The sequence below is a fragment of the Nomascus leucogenys genome, chromosome 13, assembly GCF_006542625.1.
Source record: "Nomascus leucogenys isolate Asia chromosome 13, Asia_NLE_v1, whole genome shotgun sequence".
NCBI classification, from domain to species: domain Eukaryota; kingdom Metazoa; phylum Chordata; class Mammalia; order Primates; family Hylobatidae; genus Nomascus; species Nomascus leucogenys.
Genome location: NC_044393.1, coordinates 12,406,339 through 12,420,992, shown reverse-complemented (window position 1 = coordinate 12,420,992; position 14,654 = coordinate 12,406,339). Strand labels below are relative to the sequence as shown.

General features: G+C 43.5%; 1 protein-coding gene across 1 annotated transcript in view; it reads right to left on the bottom strand.

Annotated features, from left to right (window-relative positions):
- The window catches only part of ATP9A (ATPase phospholipid transporting 9A (putative)), a 173,414-nt gene that overhangs the window by 98,447 nt on the left and 60,313 nt on the right, over nucleotides 1-14,654 (bottom strand). The window contains exon 5 of the mRNA XM_030826735.1: nucleotides 564-622. Within this exon, the coding sequence (XP_030682595.1) occupies nucleotides 564-622 (59 nt within the window). The remainder of the gene's footprint in view (nucleotides 1-563; nucleotides 623-14,654) is intronic.

Here is a 14,654-nt window from a genome sequence, read left to right as displayed (position 1 = left end):
CCCCAAAATCCAATACCTTTCAAATATACACACTAGAAAAAGATACGAGTGTTTGCTAAAGTAACAAACATACTGACACGGCCATTTTTTAAAATGTATTTTTGGTCTTTTTACTGTTCTCAGGTTACACTTAACCCCTGCTCCCCATAAAATAATAGACAAGCACAATGGTTAAGTCAGGAAATGCAAGCTAAAATGGCTCGAAAGGTAAATTAGATCAATATTTTAAGTGTCTATGTAGTAAGCAGACTTCTAGGAAAGATTTTATGATATTTTTTATCCCAAAATAATAAGCACATCGAACAGGAAATCAAAACTTGTACTTGTGTTTGTAAGCAGGATTTCTGGCTAACCAACACATATAAACCTTGAAAAAATATTTGTGTGTGTGTGTGTGTGTGTGTATGTGTGTGTCTGTCTCACAGGAAAGAGATTTTTCTCCCCAGGCAAAGTTTTTGGATAGAATCCCAAAAGGCAACATTCACTTCGTCTACCAGATACACAAATGACACGTTAGGACCCATGAAGTGGTATCCACACACAAGCTTCCAGATTCTGCTCACCTTTTCAACGATGATAAGGTCTCCAACTTGGATGTTAGAACTCTTCACCTTCACTGTGCCTGCAAAGCAACAGGTTCAAGATACATCACCATCTTAATTCATTTCAATTCAACATGTCTTTACAGAGTGCCCAGCCTGCAAACACACAATACACCAAGAAGTACATGCTCCCACCCACGGCTGCCAGCGGCTCCAGAACCATTATTTCCTGCCTCTCCAGGAAAGGGCTCAACCGCTGCAGAGGCCGTTGCAGAAATAAATGCCCACTTCACAGGGCACTGGAATAACTTGAGCCCTTCATGAAAGATCATTTATTTGCCTTCAGAGTGACTTAGATGGAAAGTACTGGGGGAAAAAAGTCTTAATTTTCAACACCACTTAACAGTGACTTAGATGCAAAGCACTGGGGGAAAAAAGTCTTAATTTTCAATACCACCAAAAAGAAAGAAGCTAACTAATTCCAAATGACTGATTTACTTTTTAATTTACAATTGCTACATGCTTTGATTTATAGGATTATGATCAGACTATATAATTTTTGCTGGATGTTTAAACAGTAAAAGCTAACATTAAATGCTAATTCCGTGCTCAGCACTGTACAGATTTTGATGGTTTCATTTAATCTTCACAATAGCCCTCAGAAAAAGGTAGTTCCATCTCCAGCTTTCAGACGAGGAAAGGAGACTCAGGATGTCCCACCTTCCCTCAGAGTCTCAGAGTTAGAACAGGCCAGTGCTGGGATTCATACCTGCATCTGACTCCACAGTACAGAATAAAAGCAGTGAGTTCCATTCAACCCAAAAAACATGACTGGGCCAGGCACAGTGGTTCACATCTGTAGTCCCAGGACTTTGGAAGGCCGAAGCAGGCAGATGGCCTGAGCCCAGGAGTTCCAAACCAGCCTGGCCAAATATCAAAACCCTGTCTCTACCAAAAATATAAAAATTAGCTGGGTGTGGTGGCACATGCCTGTAGTCCCGGCTATTCGAGAGGCTGAGGTGTGGGAGGATCGCTTGTGCCCAGGAGATAGAGGCTGCATGTCGCTCCGGCCTGGACAACAGTGAGACCCTGTCTCAAGAGCCAGACAGTATTTACTGAACGCCTGCTGTATGCCAGGCGTTCTAAGGGCTGGGGATACGTGAAACTCAATTCCAGTGGAGGAGAGGAGACAATAAAATAATGGATGAAAGGGGTTGGAGAATCAGAGGGGTGGCTGTCAACAAACTCTCTGTGGGAGAGTTGAGGCCAGAATTAGACAGACGAAGGACACTGTGTTTACCAGTAACAGATGAAAAGCACCCTGAGATGTGAGAAAGTGGGACAGGTGAATAGCTAACAGCATGCACATGGCCAGAGGCTAGAACTCCTTCAGCAAGACGTGAAGCATCAGGAAAGCAGGGAACAGCGAGAGATGGAAGTGGAAGGGGCCAGATGGGGCCAGGTGGCCCCACACCCTGTGAGTGAGACCAGAGAGGAAGAGAGAATTTACTCTGGTGATAGGTGAAATTCACATACGGGAGCAACACCGCAAAATCTTTGTGATGCTGCTATCTTGTAACAAGCCCATGTAACTTACAAATGTTCAGCTAAGAGAGAGAGATAAAAAGTAATTATAGGCCGGGCACCATGGTGGCTCAGGTCTGTAATCCCAGCACTTTGGGAGGCCGAGGCAGGTAGATCACCTGAGGTCAGGAGTTCAAGACCAGCCTGGCCAACATGGTGAAATCCTGTCTCTACTAAAAATACAAAACTTAGCCAGGCATGGTGGCGGGCACGTGTAATCTCAGCTACTGAGGCAGGAGAATCGCTTGAACCCGGGAGGTGAAGGTTGCAGTGAGCCAAGATCTCACCCTTGCACTCCAGCCTGGGCGACACAAGCAAAACTCCATCTCAAAAAAAAAAAAAAAGAACTTAAAGACTTAAAGACACGAAATAATATAAGTGCACAACTCTAGATTTTTTAGTGTCTCACATATTTTACATTTTAACATAATTTGATATCATTTATTTTTTAAGTATTTCACTACCATTGAGATTTTTCAGAACATTCCAGTGTTTTCCTATTGAAACAACTCTCTTTAATCGGTTCCATAAGGTTTGTTTTTAACTAATTTTTGTATGTCGTTAAATCTTGTCATTAAACAGTAAGTAGAACTGGCATCAAAAGGTCTGATATAAACAGTACTGACTTCTTTTTTTTTTTTCATTTTTAGACGGAGTCTCGCTCTGTCACCCAGGCTGGAGTGCAGTGGCATGATCTCGGCTCACTGCAACCTCCACCTCCTGGATTCAAGCGATTCTTCTGCCTCAGCCTCCCAAGTAGCTGGGACTAGAGGCGCCCACCACCACAACTGGCTAATTTTTGTAGTTTTAGTAGAGACGGGGTTTCACCATATTGGCCAGGCTGGTCTCGAACTCCTGACCTCGTGATCCACCTGCCTCGGCCTCCCAAAGTGCTGGGATTACAGGCATGAGCCACCGCACCTGGCCAACACTACTGACTTCTAGAAAGCACTCAACTAACAATGGCGAGCTGAACTCACCCTCGATTGCTGGTAAGACTTCTGGACTCTCCTAGTGTGAGTATTTCACCCTACTAAGTGAGCATCTAGCATCTAATGGTACCTCGTTTTCATAAAATGTGATGCTAAACTCAATGCAATGACCGGAGCCCTGGCCTGCTAGAGAGAGATCCACTGCCCTCCTTTCATTACGTCTTGGACTTTGCTCAATACATATAGAGAGACTGGAGAACATCCAATTAGATGATTAGAAATGGGTAAAGACACCAGACGCAGTGACTCACACCTGTAATCTCAGCACTTTGGGAGGCTGAGACAGGTGGACCACTTGAGCCTATTAGTTCAAGACCAGCCTAGGCAACATGACAAGACCCTGTCTCTACAACAAACAAAAAATTAGCCAACTGTGGTGATGTGCACCTGTAGTCCCAGCTATTCGGGAGACTGAGGCGGGAGGAATGCTTGAGCCCAGGCGACCAAGGCTGCTGTGAGCTGAGATTGTGCCACTGCACTGCAGCCTGGGCAAAAGAACAAGACCCTGCCTCAAAAAAGAGAGAGAGAGAGAGAAAGAGAGCGCCGGGTGTGGTGGCTCACACCTGTAATCCCAACACTTTGGGAGGCCGAGGCAGGAGGATCACCTGAGGTCAGGAGTTTGAGACCAGCCTGACCAACATGGAGAAACTCCGTCTCTACTAAAAATACAAAATTAGCCGGATGTGGTGGCACACGCCTGTAATCCCAGCTACTCAGGAAGCTGAAGCAGGAGAATCGCTTGAACCCGGGAGGCGGAGGTTGCAGTGAGCCCAGTTCGCACCATTGCACTCCAACGTGGGCAACAAGAGCGACACTCCATCTCAAAAAAAAGAAAAAAGAGAGGGAGCGAAAGAAAGAGAAATGGGTAAAGAGAGGGTCTAATTGGCAGAATGATTCATGGCCTGAACCACTCTTCTTGCTCCACTAGGGGGCAAAAGGAAAAATAGACACAGACACGTCGTTTTTCTGGGAGCTCAGGAAGGTATTACTTGAAGGAAGACCGTAAATTCAACGTGGCCCTCAGCGCCAATGAACTTTTCCTTCACCTGAGCTTGCCCCAACTTTCCCAAACATAAATTTACACATTGTCTTTGGTTTTATTACTAAAATTTATGGTGCTGGCCTGGCCCAAGTGATCACACCTGGGTTCAGATCTTCAAGCTCTAGTTACAGGTTCCCTCTTAAAATCTAACTCATAGAAGAGCATATGTTTTCATTCTTATTATATAATAATCGCCTATGTACATGTGTGTACATTTGCAGGACAGAGGACAAAATCAGGGAGATTTCACTAAAAGGATCGGCAGGGCTTTCTCTGGCACATATATTTTCCAAATTTTTCACATGAATTGTTTTTCCATTAAGCACAAGGTTGCTTTCCTACTAAGAAAAAATAATAATTAAAATTAGCTCAAATTTTTAAGTGACCAGACCCAGATTTTTCCTTTCTGCAAGTGAGTCCTGATTTATGATCCATTCATTTGAACTCTGCCTCTCTCTGTCCATCTGTTCTGCCTCAACAAAAACCCCTTTAATCCTCTGTGTTTGCAGAGCAGTTTCTGAGTAACCCCAGCAGGGCCAATCCTTCATGCAAACACACCTACTGTACCCGACTGTCCGTCAGCCAACAGGGCTCTTGCTCCATCTCTAAGGGAGGAAGCAGAAGCCACACCATCACGAGGTCACTTGGGATTTTTAGCCACGGTCATTCATTAGCATTTCAGTGTTTTGGGGGGATGAGCCTCAGATCTGCAGCATGAACAAACACAGATTCCCAGACTCTCCCCTTCTGTTGAGCCACTACAGAGTGCTGTCAATTTGGACTTCTTGCCCCATGTTGCCTTTTCTTTTGGTGATCAAAAACATGCAGTTTGGCTGGGCACAGTGGCTCCCAATCCTAGCACTTTGGGAGGCCGAGGTGGGTGGATTGCTTGAGCCCAGGAGTTTGAGACCAGCCTGGGCAGCATGGCAAAACCCTGTCTCTATTTTTAAAAAAAGTTAAATTAGGCCAGGCGTGGTGGCTCACACCTGTAATCCCAGCACTTTGGGAGGCCGAGGCGGGTGGATCATGAGGTCAGGCGTTCGAGATCAGCCTGGCCAACATAGTGAAACCCCGTCTCTACTACAAATATAAAAAATTAGCCGGGAGTGGTGGCAGGCGCCTGTAATCCCAGCTACTTGGGAGGCTGAGGCAGGAGAATCGCTTGAACCTGCAAAGGCGGAGGTTGCAGTGAGCCGAGATCATGCCACAGCCCGGGCGACAGTGTGAGACTCCATCTCAAAAAAAAAAAAAAATTAACTATCTATAGATACATAGTTTGGGCCTTCATGTTGGGCATGGTGTGTGTGTGTGTGTGTGTGTGTGTGTGTGTGTGTGTGTGCATGTAATGAGAGAAAATACAAATAAAACCAGAATGAAAAGGAGAAAAAGCAGCAAGAAGAAAAGAGATAAAAAAGCAGATACTGTTATTTACATTCCCATATTTACTGGGAGTTTTCCACCAGCCAGGCCCTAGGCTTGGCTGTCAGTATTTGACTAAAACGTCCCTCTCTAAGGAACTCTCAAGTTGGTAGGGAGAAAGAGGGAGAGAAAAGAGAGACCAAAGTTAGAAGTGAGGAATCACTGGGTATTCAGTGGTCAGAACTGACTCCCAGAATGGAAAAATTGGTAAGGGTGTGGAAAGGGCTCAAAACACATGATTTCTAACCTCACAGCAACCACTGTTCTGAGTCTTCTACAAACATTGTTGCAAAAAAGGGGAAAAACAACATAGGGAGAAGCAACCTGACAGAAAGGTTCTTGTCTTCCTAAGAAAGTAACAGGAGAAAGAAAAAATAGCACATTGATAGCAATTATTACCAATCTCAAAAAAGGGCAGGAACTCTCCCTACAGTTGATCTGACAGGAAAGAAAATGCCCTCCCAACAGGCCTCCGGCAAGCACACTTCCCAAGCGCTCCTTGGTATTTTGTTGTTGTTGTTGTTTTGTTTTGGTCTCATCTTCCCCAGAGACTCCTAAGATGGAAAAAGGACCAATACACAGAGCTCTCAGCTTGGGTGATGCTTCACTGTTAATGTCTTAAAATTCTTGGTCAGTTTTGTGTTTTTTTAACCTCAAGATCTAACCACCTGATCTTAATACTTTTTGAACAACCCCACCTCCCACCACAATTTTCATTTTTCACTGGGTCCCACAAATTATGTAGCTGGTCCAGAAGGGAAGTAAAAACACCCAATAATATCTTCTTTATAAAGTGCACAGGAAAACCTGGCCCTGTCCTAAGAACCGAGGCCACAGAACTCAACTTTTCCTGTAACACCCCATCTCCAATATCGAGGCTCTAAGATTTTTAAACGCATTTGCAGAAATTCTACAAAAGGTAAGAGATTTTTGCAAAAGTTAAGCGGAAAATTCTCTGTCTGCCACATCCTAAATCATTAATAAAGTCTTCTAATAAATCTATCCCTTTCAGCTTTCGCCACTTCACCCAAGTCGTCTCTCAATCAGAGTTTATAATGGGGAACAAACTTCCAATTATTAGAGCTGTTTATTTCTGTAGCGATGGACCCCCAAGCCTTTCATAAGCAAAGCTACTGAGCCCAAACCATGCCTTTCATGGATGACAGCTTCAGAATAAGAGCAGTTTGTCTACATTGCAGGGAGAAACCAGATGTTTCCCTTGAGTCGAAACAAGCAAATGACAATTCAGTCAAACTGCAGAATAGCCTACCAAAAAAATTTTTTAAATAAATTCCAGGGCAGTAGTATGTGTGGGCCTATTTTTTGACCCTGAACACCTCCAACTATACTTGTATTTTTCATTGTTCATGCAGGACATTGATTGCTTTTGTAGATCTCTAACAACAATCTCCATGCACTAACCCTGGTTAATGTATTACTCTTTAACTCACACTCTAATCTAACTGTGACAGTGATGAGTTGTAAATTCTGCTTCATGTGTACATTTCCTGGGGTTGACATTAAAACGCCTCTGCAGACCCAGCAGAGTTCAGAGGTTTAAAGTTGAAATTTTCATATTCAAATAGAGTTGTCTCCATTCCCCAAAGCCAAAGAAAAGACTGTTATTTGAAAACAGGCAAAGAGTTGAAAGGATTATTATAAATAATCACTGCCACTTCCTGGGGCTTTTGTTTAAATAGTGGGAACTTAAAAAAAAAAAAAAAGGCTGCAGTTTAAATGTAACAAGTTTATACCCCACAGTGGCTTTTAAAATAAATATATAAAATGGTCTTGCCAGTTTATGGTGCCTAGAAATGATGAAGTAGACAAACACCCTTACGGGGGGGAAATAAATACCTTTTGGGAATAACAGTGCAATTTGCAAGTTTGAGTTTTTGGTGTTTTGTTTTTTTTTTTTAATCAATAGATCAGTTCACCAATGACTTGTACTAAAACGAAATTGAGTACTTTGAAAGGAAAATCTGAACTCTGTGGATCTTAAATAACTTTATATCTGGGCCGGGCGCGGTGGCTCAGGCCTGTAATCCCAGCACTTTGGGAGGCTGAGGCAGGCAGATCACCTGTGGTCGGGAGTTCAAGACCAGCCTGACTGACATGGAGAAACACCATCTCTACTAAAAATACAAAATTAGCTGGGCATGGTGGCGCATGCCTGTAATCCCAGCCACTCGGGAGGCTGAGGCAGGAGAATCGCTTGAACCTGGGAGGCAGAGGTTGTGGTGAGCCGAGATCGCGCCATTGCACTCTAGCCTGGGCAACAAGAGCGAAACTCCATCTCAAAAAAAAAAAAAAAAACAAAAAAAAAACGACTTTATTATCTGTACCAGGCAGTATGAAAAAGTATTCAGCAAAATCTGTTATAAATAAGACTCACTCGTACCTGCTGATGCTCTGAATCTTAGACAAGGGAAATTTGGGAAGGGAATTCTTTGCTCACTGAATTGTCTTTGAGGTCCTTAGTGAAGGATCTTTGCAGCAGTTTTGCTGCAGCAACATTGAAAAGTCTATCAATACCATTCTCTTCTTTAAAAAAATCATAATGTATATCTTAGTGTTCTCCATGTCTGGACAGAGTTTATACTTTGAAACATAAGTAGTACTTGTGCTTAGGAATATAGAGTTTCAATTTAGTTAATTATTAGCTAAACAATTCCCCATTAATGAATGTACCTTCCCTACATTATTATACCTTCTGATTAACCCCAATGACATACAACTCCAAAAAAGAAAAAGGTGCATTCTTAGGTCTTGAAATTTAAGTCACATTAATTGCAATCCTAGATAATGGTACAACATGGGTTTTGTACTACACTGAAAAAATTGTTGTCTTTTGTTACTCAAGAGATCCTTGAGGTTACAGATGATTCTGTAAATGAGAAAGAGTGAGCAGAGAGCATCACTGAACTATCTAGAAAGAACTGGAAAAGGAAAGATATCAGGTCGATTTTTTATACCACATACGTAGGAGAAAGCTGAAGATACGCAAAAGAGCATAGGCCTTTGGCTTATGACTTATGGTCAGCCTGCCCAGATGTCCCCAGCAGGAAAGAAGCATCAGCAATTGTGTTAATTATGCCTCTGTTTGCACTTCTTTCAAGGCTAATTGTCCGCTTGCTTCATTTAGCCCTTGATTAGAAGTTAGTCTGGGAAAGCATTCCTGGTATGAACACCCATGGAATTCATCTTGTGAAAATGCAAATCCCATTTCCCTCACCACCTGTGGTAATCAAGGCAACCCCCCACCCCCATTAAACTTTTGGTTTGGGGAAGGCAAGTATAAAGAGAAATAATTCCTTCACTAATTATTCTTTTCCAATCCAACCCAATTCTCTTGAGTAACAAAACTAAGTTTTGCTGGGTCTCCTGCATCTCCAGGATCTTCTCCTTTCTGGCTTTATTTCCAATGCCACTGAATGCTATTAATTTAGGAAGACAGCTCTATAATTAAAACTATAAAAACTCATAAAGGTCTAAGAACTGCTCTTAAGTCTGTGATGTTTAAATGTGAATTTTTAAGTAGGAGGAAAGGGATGCTTGTTTATCCAAAAGCACTGCCCCCTGTGGTTTTCAACAGTTTGTCCATCTGACAAGGAGGAGGCTAGATTGATAGGTTTCTTTGGACTCAGAGATGTGTTTTAAAATGACTCAAATCTTAAAAGCACCTCTGCAGCATATGTATTAAGGCTGAACACTGTAGCAATTGTTGAGATATTATATGCAAAAGTGCTGAGCTCAGCTCCTGGCACATAGTAGGTACCTTGACTTAAAGGCTAAGGTTTTACACGCAAACAAGCCTGAGTTCACATCCCAGCTCTGCCCTTTGCTAGCTCATCACCCCAGACAGGATGCTTTTCCTCTCTTTTGTTATAGAGGCCTCAGCCATGAACCTACCAATGAGTGAGAGAAAGAAATGTTTTCCTTCCCTACATCCACACCCATAAAAGCTACCTTCACAGGGCTATCTAGAAGACTACAGACTAGGCTGGGCACGTTGGCTCATGCCTGTAATCCCAACACTTTGGGAAGCCAAGGCAGGAGGATCACTTGAGCCCAGGAGTTCGAGACCAGCCTGGGCAACTTCATCTCTACAAAGAATTAAAAAATTAGCCAGGTATAGTGACATGCAACTATGGTCCCAGTTACTTGGGAGGCTGAGGTGGGAGAATCACTTAAGCCTGGACAGTAGAGACTGCAGTGAACTGTGACTGTGCCACTGTACTCCAGCCTGGGTGACAGAGTGAGATCCCATTTCAAAAATAAAGAACGAAAAGAAACTACAGACTAAACCTTATCTAGCACCTGGCTAGCTGATGGCAGGTAGCCTTTCTTCATTTTTTCTCCTGCTTCCTAATTTGAACAGCAGTTTTTCAAACAGCTCAGTGACACCTTTTTCCTATAGCATGCCTGTACTGTATATGAATTCTCGAAACACAGAATCAACCCTTCCATAGCCTCAGGTTCTCACTGGCCTGTGTGGTCTTTTCTGGAGAGGCTCAGGAAACTTAGCCTAATTGGGAACAGCAAGCTGGTGTTGGAACCTGGGGTTCTGTAGCCTGCCACCCCAGCCGTCACAGGCTGCAGCTTTGCATTCGACTTGATGCTCTTTTTGGAGAACTCTTTACCAGGGCATGCCATCTGGGTCCTGGCCTGAGTTCCATGTTCAGGAGGGTCCCGTACTTGGTTTAATGCCCTGCTGTTGCCATCTTGAGATTCTTAATAATTTCTGAATAAGGGTCCCACATGTTCATTTGGGGACCCATAAGGTCCCACAAATCATGTAGCCAGTCCTGCTCTCTTCCCTCCTGTAAGACTCAAGATGAAGGTCACCTCTTCTGGAAAGACATCACCAGATTCTCTCTGATGGACTCCCATCACCCCTGGCTCATACCTCCATTAATCCACCCACTGACACTTAAGAAATGCCTGCTTCAATACCATCCACACTGGCCTCTCTCCACAATGCCAAGTCCCAAGGCACAGTGCTGAGCTCTTCCCATGCAAGAGCTTCACTTACAGCAACCCTCTCAGGTAGGTGCTACTATTTTCCCTGAGGTAGATTCATTTACTGAGAACTTAAAGGATCTACCCAGGGGGAGGCAGGACTCCTGAACCCTGGCAGAGCAAGTTTGGAGCCACTACTTTCAACTCCTGGGAACGATGCTCAAAACCGAGAATGCAGCAGCCAGAAAGGGGACATTCCTTATGAGGATTACCACACTCATTCCACTTTTTGTAATCATCTGTCTACAGGCCTGAACACCTCACTGGATTATAACTTCCTGGGACCCCAGGCTCTCACGCTCATCTCTGTGATGCAGAAACCTAGCATAGACTTGGTACATGATGAAGTCTCAACTGTGTGCGTTTGTGCGTGTGTGCGTGCGTGCGTGCGTGTGTGTGTGTGTGTGTGTGTGTGTGTGTGTGTAGCGTGTATTTTAGAGATGGAGTCTGGCTCTGTCCCCCAGCCTAGAGTACGGTGATGTGATCATGGCTCACTGCAGTGTTCAACTCCTGGCCTCAAGCAATCCTCCTACCTCAGCCTCCCAAAGTGCTGGCATTACAGGCATGAGCCACTGTGCCCAACCAAATATTTCCTAAAATAATGACTAAAAGGTCATTTCCATGTGGATAGCTAATTTGATTACCAAAGTACTTCAAATACATCTTACTAAGCCATGGCAGTTGTATCAAAAATTAATCCAATTGATGTTGTTCGAGATACACCTTGGCTGGGCACAGTGGCTCACACCTGTATTCCCAGCACTTTGGGAGGGTGAGGCGGGTGGATTACTTGAGCTCAGGAGTTCGAAACCAGCCTGGGCAACATAGCAAAACCCCATCTCTACGATTTAAAAAAAAAAAACAAAATGATATACCTTGATTGAAATAAGATTATCTAAAATATTGAAAACTAAAACAAAGCAACAATGTCATCCATTTTTCCTCCCAATAATGAGTTCCTATTAATGAGGATTTTAATTCAGCTGTATAAAATTACTGGCCTGGTGTGGTGGCTCACACCTGTAATCCCAGACCTTTGGGAGGCCAAGGTGGGCGGGTCACTTGAGCCTAGGAGCTCGAGACCAGCCTGGCCAATATGGCGAAACCTCGTCTCTATTAAAAATACAAAAATTAGCTGGACATGGTGGCGCACACCCATAATCCCAGCTACTTGGGTGGCTGAGGCAGGAAGAACTGCTTGAATCCAGGAGGTGGAGGTTGCAGTGAGCTGAGATCACACTACTGCACTCTAGCCTGGGCGACACAGCAAGACTCCGTCTCAATCAATAAATAAATAAATAAATAAATAAATAAATCTAGTTTTGAGGCCACATCCAACAAATACAAATGGGGGGACAGGATACAAAGTAACTGCCTTGAAACCGGCCTGTCCTCTTGGAAATGTCAAGATCATGAAAGACAAAGAAAACCGAGGAGCTCTGCCAGGCTAGAGGAGACCAAGGAGAGAGGACAACTAAATATAACCGACAAACCTGGTCTGTTCCTGAACTAAGAAAAAAATGCTATCAAAGGACATTTTAGGGACAAATGGCAAAATTTTAAAAAGGATTGTAAATTAGATTAATAGCAATATACTGATGCTCAATTTATTTGATTTTGGTAATTGTACATAACTGTGTTATATAAGACAAATGTCCTTTAAGGAATTAAGCACTTAAGTATTTAGGCACAAAAGGGAATGATGTCTGCAACTTGTCTCTAATGACCCCAGATATACCTGTATGTATATGGACATGGAGGGAAACAAAGTATTAAAAAGCAACTGTGGCCAGGCGCAGTGGCTCACACCTGTAATCCCAATACTTTGGGAGGCTGAGGTGGGCGGACTGCCTGAGGTCAGCGGTTCAAGACCAGCCTGGCTAACATAGTGAAACCCCGTCTCTACTAAAAATACAAAAATTAGCAGGGCGTGGTGGTGCACACCTGTAATCCCAGCTACTCAGGAGGCTCAGGCAGGAGAATCGCTTCAACCCGGGAGGCAGAGGTTGCAGTGAGCCGAGATGGTGCCATTGCATTCCAGCCTGCGCGAGGGGGTTCAGTGGGGAAGAAAAAAAGCAACTGTGCAGCCTGGGCAACATGGCAACCCCATCTCTACAAACAAAAAATAGAAATTTAGCAGGGCGTGGTGGTGTGCACCTGTAGTCCCAACTACTCGGAGGCTGAAGTGAGAAGACTGCTTGAGCCTGGAAGGCGGAGGTTGCAGTGAGTCCAGATCCCACCACTGCACTCCAGCCCGGGTGACACAGTGAGACCCTGTTTCTAAATAAATAAACAACTGTGGTAAAATGTCACAATTCATGAATCTGGGTTAAGGGCATATTGGAATTCTCCATACAATTCTTGCGAATTTTTTGCTTGTTAGGAATTATTGCAAAAACAAATTTTAAAATTTAACTATAATAATACAAGTACTGCTATTATTAATCATCACAAAAGGATGTACCATGGCCTATAATCTAGTGATCAAGGCATTCTGACTCCTGGACATTTTCACCCCACATAATACTGTTGAAAAGAACATTTTAAGACTTCATGTGAGGCTGGGTGCAGTGGCTCACACCTGTAATCCCAGCACTTTGGGAGGCTGAGGCAGGTGGATCACCTGAGGTCAGGAGTTCGAGACCAGCCTGGCCAACATGGTGAAACCCCGTCTCTACTAAAAATACAAAAAAATTAGCCAGGGGTGGTGGCATGCGCCTGTAATCCCAGCTACTCAGCAGGCTGAGGCAAGAGAATCGCTTAAACCCAGGAGGTGGAGGTTGCAGTGAGCGGAGATCGCGACATTGCACTCCAGCTTGGGCGACAAGAGCGAAACTCTGTCTGAAAAAAAAAAAAAAAAAAAAAAAAATACTTCATATGATAGAAAGAAAACAGTCCATCATGAATATACTCATACATACTTATTTCATTTTGCTTTGGAACTTACTAAGTGAAGATGGTGAAATTTTGCTCAAGGAAATATTATGAAGGGATTCGACAGGAAAGTCAAAAAAAGGCTTATTTTTCTCCCTCTTCCCTGCAATCTCCCACTTTAGGTTTGCTACTCTGGCCCTCCCCCCAACGCGTATCAAATAACTAAACTCCCCTCGATCACTTTCCAAGCTGACAGTTTCTTCAGTGTTTTCTTGAGCTTTCACAACAAACTGCAGCGCTAGGGTCTGGGTTAATATTCAGAACTGTGTTCTGTTTTCCCTACAGTGGCATTGGCATGACAATGGACACCAGGGGCCACAAAGGGAGACCCACAAAGGAAGACAAGTTTTTAACGCTGGAGCCATCTGCCAATTCTCCTTAGGATCTTTTCAAGAGCCGAGTGAAGTTAAAGCAAGAGCTGGGAAGGGGTGTGCAGTGGAGGGCAGAGAAATCATTCACGGGAAAAGCAATTGCAATATGAAAAGAACCAAAGGAGGGTCGAAGCCCGGATGGATGAATGAATGGAATCCGAAGGCCTCTTCTCTTGAGCTCTAAAGAGATCCACCGCACTCTCTCCGATGGGGCTTTTGTTGGTTGCCAAGCATTTTAAATGTTATAGTAAGAATATGTTATTAAGGGAGGATTTAATATACACGAACCACACACAAAAAAAGCCCTCCAGAAGGGTCTTCTGACTACTCACGCAGAAAGCCCAAACCACCTGCCTCTGCAAAGATTACACTGATTCTTTTTCTTTTGGTAGCAACATGTCCTAAATACAGTAGTTTAGCATGAATAAAGCATTTCTTTACCAACTCTAAATTCCCCCTTCTCCCAGAGACATGCATATTTTTAAGACCACCAACCATGACAATGTATTCAAATACACTAAAACAAAGTATTTTCATACCCTTGGGAAATAAAATTAAAATCTGCATTTTTTTAGCCCAAAACATACACCTCTGACATTTTTCCCAAAAGGAAAACTCTACTGAAAACCCCGAAGGAACCGTGAATAGACTGCTTCCTTGGAAGCATAAAGCACTTAACAGCAGTTCAGACCCTGGCTCAGGTGCTAAGTCCCTTGGCATCTAACCATCTTATCTCTTTCCAAATTCT